Source organism: Triticum dicoccoides, chromosome 3A (assembly GCF_002162155.2).
Source record: "Triticum dicoccoides isolate Atlit2015 ecotype Zavitan chromosome 3A, WEW_v2.0, whole genome shotgun sequence".
NCBI classification, from domain to species: Eukaryota; Viridiplantae; Streptophyta; class Magnoliopsida; order Poales; family Poaceae; genus Triticum; species Triticum dicoccoides.
In genome coordinates, this window is record NC_041384.1 from 62888471 (window position 1) to 62893403 (window position 4933).

Sequence of the window (4933 nt, forward strand, 5' to 3'; positions counted from 1 at the left end):
TGACTAGCGAGTAATGATTATGCTGGTCCTTTTGTCCATTCTAATCAATTAAGGAAATTCTGTTTAAGTTTTTTCCTGTTTAACTTGAAGATAGGATCATGTATTCTGTTAATTGTCGCTATTAACTCGTATCGGCAGCAAGGTGCTAAATTAAGTTGCTTGCTCTAGCTTAATGGTGGACCAATAGTTGGATTTGTTACAAAGTGCTAATTATGGCTCTCAAGTTACTTATCGTGCATCTGTCGGCATTTGGTCATGTGAATCTTTGATTGTAGGTTGGAAGCTGTGTTATCTATTGGAACTCATGTAATCCCACACCCGAGAAAGGTTAGCCATTTATGTCGATTCAGTTGTTTGCAAATCATATATTGGGCGGTGCTTTTGCCTTGACCTGAAGTTCCCTTCTTTTGCTCACATCATCAAGGTTGAGACCGGAGGAGAAGATGCTTTCTTTGTGGGCGGTGATGGCGGTGGAGTATTTGCCATTGCAGACGGCGTTTCAGGGTATGCCATCTTTGCTGCAATGAACTCTATTTATTTCGAGAATCGCTCCAATGAACTGCGATCAGCGCCCTTAGTCTCATCTCTTGTGGTTTGGATTGCTTTCAGCACTTTACAAGAGATATATGTTGCTTTCAGCAATTTGCATTGACACATGGCTTTTATCCAGCTAGTCATTCTCTTATCTACTGACAGATGGGCAGAAAAGAATGTCAACCCAGCTCTGTTTTCTCGAGAGCTTATGGCAAACAGCTCTACTTTTATCAAGGATGAGGAGGTATTTCTATGTTAGTACTGCTGAATAAATTATGTTCCAGTACCATGTCATGTACTACTATTGCGACAAATTAAATATCATGTCTTCAGGTCAGTCAGGATCCTCAAATTCTTCTAATGAAGGCTCATGCTGCAACTTCTTCCATTGGATCTGCTACAGTGTAAGCATGTTCTTACAGTGTTTACAGCCTTCCAGATCACTCATTTTCCTATTAGATGCGTCAAAATTTATACAATTGTGTGCGATGGTAACAGAATCGTCGCGATGCTTGAGAAGACTGGAACCCTGAAAATTGCGAGTGTAGGCGACTGTGGTTTGAAAGTTATTCGAAAAGGTGATTATCAATGAAATTTATATTTATCTTAAGGTTATTAGAATACTTAGTACATACCCATTTTAATATTTTTTTTTCTTCTTCAACATATAGGCCAAGTGATGTTCTCTACATGCCCTCAAGAACATTACTTTGATTGTCCATACCAGCTAAGCTCCGAGGCAATTGGTCAAACATCTCAAGATGCATTGGTATTTAGTTGCTTTTTTTTATTTCTGTTGAAGCACCAGCAATATGACATGACTATTGTAATGTCGGTCATTTATTGCTTTACTGCAGTGATCTATAGAGCCGAACAATATTTAAGTGTTCTTGAAGACTGTTGCTTACTGATCTTGATCCCTTTTGGTTTTATGCCAGGTTTGCACTGTAAATCTTATGGAGGGTGATATGATAGTCAGTGGCTCAGATGGATTCTTCGACAATATATTTGATCAAGAGATCCTTTCTGTCATTAATGAGTCTCCAGGCACAGATGAAGCTGGTAAATCTCTCCCTCTTTCAACTCGGCAACTGGAAACGTAAAACAACATGGTGCATCCTTCCAATCCCTCTGAAAACTTGATGTTTTCCGCAGCAAAAGCTTTGGCAGAGCTTGCAAGAAAACATTCAGTGGATGTAACATTCGATTCACCCTACTCGATGGAGGCCCGGAGTAGGGTGCGAAACAAATACATCCTCCCTGTTATCCTATCACTCTTCACAAGTTTCTTCAATTCTTTTGCTAAAAAATGTATGATATCACACATTTCATTCCGGTTACTTACATGCAGGGTTTTGATGTTCCTTGGTGGAAGAAGCTACTTGGAGCTAAGCTAGTAGGTACGTGACCATGATCCCATTACACGCTGTGTCATGCTCGGTTCCATCCAGCAGAACCAGAAAACCCATGATGCCGTTTTTTGTCGACGCAGGCGGTAAGATGGACGACATTACGGTCATTGTCGCACAAGTTAAGACAGTGGTGATCCCAGATGATGAGGTAGACCTGTAGATTCATTCAGTTTCAATACGAAGTTATTTACATTTTTCACATTGGGATTGTTTATGTGGCGTGGTATTTGCAGGGTAGTGGAGTTGAACTGGAGAAAGTGGGTGGCGAGCAACTCGCTGCTGCTGGAGTTGCATCCACTGAACAGAATGAATGAAAAGGAGTTGTATATATTGAATAGAAATTCATTTTCTTTCCCATTTTGGTCATGTTGTACTATACCGCAGTCCAAAGAAACTGAAGTGAAATGTAGTAGTTGTGAATACCCATGCGTGTATAATTCCTGCAGATTGGGCTTATTAATATGAGTAAAATTACTCTTTGAATATCGACTTATTCAGGAGTGGATTAACAAGCAGCTCAGCTCGTTAAGACTCATGATCATTTAAGTCTTGGATCGTTAAGCTCATTTTTATTAACGGTACAGAAACTAACATTGACCGGTTCATTAAAGTTCGCGAGCACATTAGGGTGACTCCAATTGGCGACCACATTCGGTCCGACCCAGTCCGTTTGAGTCGAAACGGACGCAATCCATGGCCCAACGTGCGACGGCAAAAGCTTGACCCAAATCCGGCACAAATTACGGCCGGAATTGCGCCCAGACGAACACTGGGCAGATGTGTCTCCCTGTCTGTCCCATTAATGTGGAAGCCGTGGACCAGTCCTTTTCCACCGCCGCCTCCTTGAGCCTCGACACGCATACCCTAGCTCCAGTCGCCTCTCCGTCCTCACTCCCTCCGGCCGCCTCCCCGTCATGGGAATGTGGAAGTGAATCCCCGGCGAGAAGGGGAAGCACGACCACGAGGCCGGTTCCTCCCCCACGTCGTCTGGGAGCGCTGCCCTCTCCACCTCGTTGCCCACCTTCTCCGTCTCCCCGCCGATGGCCTCACCGTGTGTGCGGTCGTACGTCAAGGCGGAGATCTGCCAGCGCTACCGGCAGACGGGCACGCCGTTGCCGTGGAGTGACGTGCATCTCCCCAAAAACTAACACCTCGGCCCAGATCGGGTGCCCGTTCCGGTGTGCGGTCGCGCCGCCTGCTGGAGATCAACCGCCGTCGTGCCCGCCTTCCTCCTGACCTCGTCAGCCACTTGAGATACCCGTCGAATCCCCCATGTGGGACGTGTGGTTCCAGAACGAGCATGACCTGTGTCGGCAGACTTTTTTTTGTCAACCATGCTCCGAACCCGCCACGAACGCGCTCTCCTAGCCGCGCGCGTGCTCCTAGCCCGCCTCGGTCGCGCGGTCGTGTGCGGGCTGACACTGATGCCCTCCCCCTTGCCGTCACCGCACCACCACCTCCCACCATGTCCGTCGAGGAGGAGAAAGAGCGGGTGAGGAGGGTCCTCAAGGACTCCGTGCGGGAGCACGACAACGCCCAGTGGCAGGGCCTCGACGTTATGATGGCCCCGTCGGACACCAGCGACGTCGCCATACCGGAGCTGAAGGTGAATGAGGAGGTGTTCAAGGAGCCCCCTATCGCGGCCCAGAACCCGGTCCTTGGGCTGCAGAAATATGAGTTGCTAGGCTTCTTTGCAAACTGGTTGGGTGCCTCGAGAACCCGGCCCGAGGCATGTGCTATATTTTCTTCCGATGCAACGCACGAGCATATTTTGTCAGTTGCTATGAATTTAATTTAAAAGATCAGGTTCATGAGATAAAAGACCTAGTAATAACTTATTTTTTATTTTATCACTTATAAATTACTAAAGGAAACAATGGGTGGTTAGGGAATATATGCAAAAAGAGTAATCGCAATTAAAAACAAATTCGCCCCGATGGATAGGGAATATATGCAAAAAGAGTAATCACAATTAAAAACAAATTGGTCCTGATGGGGCTTGAACCCATGACCTTTGGTATATCAGACCAACACTCTAACCAACTGAGCTACAGGACCTAATTATTTTGTCAATATTTGTTTTTTATTAAAAATAATTGTCTGTTAAAAAAGCAATGACCGGTTATTAGAGAGTAATGAAAAATAGTAATCGCAATTGAAAACAAATTGGTCCCAATGGGGTTTGAAACCCATGACCTTTGGCATATCAAACCAACACTCTAACCAACTGAGCTACAGGACCTTATTACTTAAGTATTATATTTTGTACTTTAAAATAATTAAAACTTTAGTTACGTTTTTTTTGCGGGACATAGTTACGCTCTTTTACTTACACTGCGGCCGGGTTGAATAACTGAATAACTCGGAGAGGTGCTTCGAATACATTCAAGAAATGATTAAAGTCAACCCTGCAACAAATTGGAGGGTCCAGCCATTCGTATTTCAGTGAGTTATAAAGCTAGGTAACAAGAATATTAACGAGCTTAATAAGCTGCTTGTGAAACTCGGTTGTCTAGATCATTAAGCTCGTTAGCTTATAGTAACAAGCTAAAAGCCCTCTTGTTAGAGTCCGAAGCAAAATGGAGCCTCCCCGTGCGTTTGGATTCTGGACCGTTGGATCGAAATCTCCTCGCGATACAGGCCGTCGGATCTCGATCCAAATCGCTGTGGGTCGTTGGATATTTACCGGATCAACCTCGGCCGTCGGATAAAATTCCAATGGCATCAGAATGTAATATCCATGCCCCCACCAGGGCATTTTGGTCATTTCACGTGGGGAGGGTATAAAAAGGGACCGCTATCGTGGGATGACCTAGCCGCATCCTCCCTCCCGCACTCGCGCCTCCCCCGCGCCGCCTCCTGCTCTCCCCTCCCGCGCGCCTCCTCTCCCCTCCCCTCCCACGCGCCTCTTTCCTCCCACCCACATCGCCGCCGCCGCCGCCACCCACCGCCTCGAACCGCGCCGTCGGCGGCCAGATCCGCTGCAA

The 4933-nt window shown here is 46.1% G+C and overlaps 1 protein-coding gene and 2 non-coding genes across 4 annotated transcripts in view; 1 reads left to right on the plus strand and 2 right to left on the minus strand.

Moving 5' to 3' along the window:
* Positions 1–2455, plus strand: part of LOC119267152 (probable protein phosphatase 2C 1) — a 2884-nt gene extending 429 nt beyond the window's left edge. The window contains exons 2-12 of one of the 2 annotated variants that reach the window (XM_037548491.1): positions 276–327; positions 425–504; positions 697–778; positions 868–938; positions 1033–1112; positions 1206–1303; positions 1473–1596; positions 1690–1772; positions 1886–1934; positions 2027–2094; positions 2180–2455. In XM_037548491.1, the coding sequence (XP_037404388.1) occupies positions 276–327; positions 425–504; positions 697–778; positions 868–938; positions 1033–1112; positions 1206–1303; positions 1473–1596; positions 1690–1772; positions 1886–1934; positions 2027–2094; positions 2180–2260 (868 nt within the window). In that variant the 3' untranslated portion in view covers positions 2261–2455. Of the gene's footprint in view, positions 1–275; positions 328–424; positions 505–670; positions 779–867; positions 939–1032; positions 1113–1205; positions 1304–1472; positions 1597–1689; positions 1773–1885; positions 1935–2026; positions 2095–2179 lie in introns of those variants that run through there. The other variant, XM_037548492.1, reaches the window with a different exon arrangement.
* A 1475-nt stretch (positions 2456–3930) lies between these two features.
* TRNAI-GAU lies at positions 3931–4004 on the minus strand. Its single transcript has one exon. It is a non-coding gene; the product is annotated as a tRNA-Ile (tRNA).
* A 109-nt stretch (positions 4005–4113) lies between these two features.
* TRNAI-GAU lies at positions 4114–4188 on the minus strand. The gene has a single exon. It is a non-coding gene; the product is annotated as a tRNA-Ile (tRNA).
* Between the last annotated feature and the right edge of the window lie 745 nt (positions 4189–4933).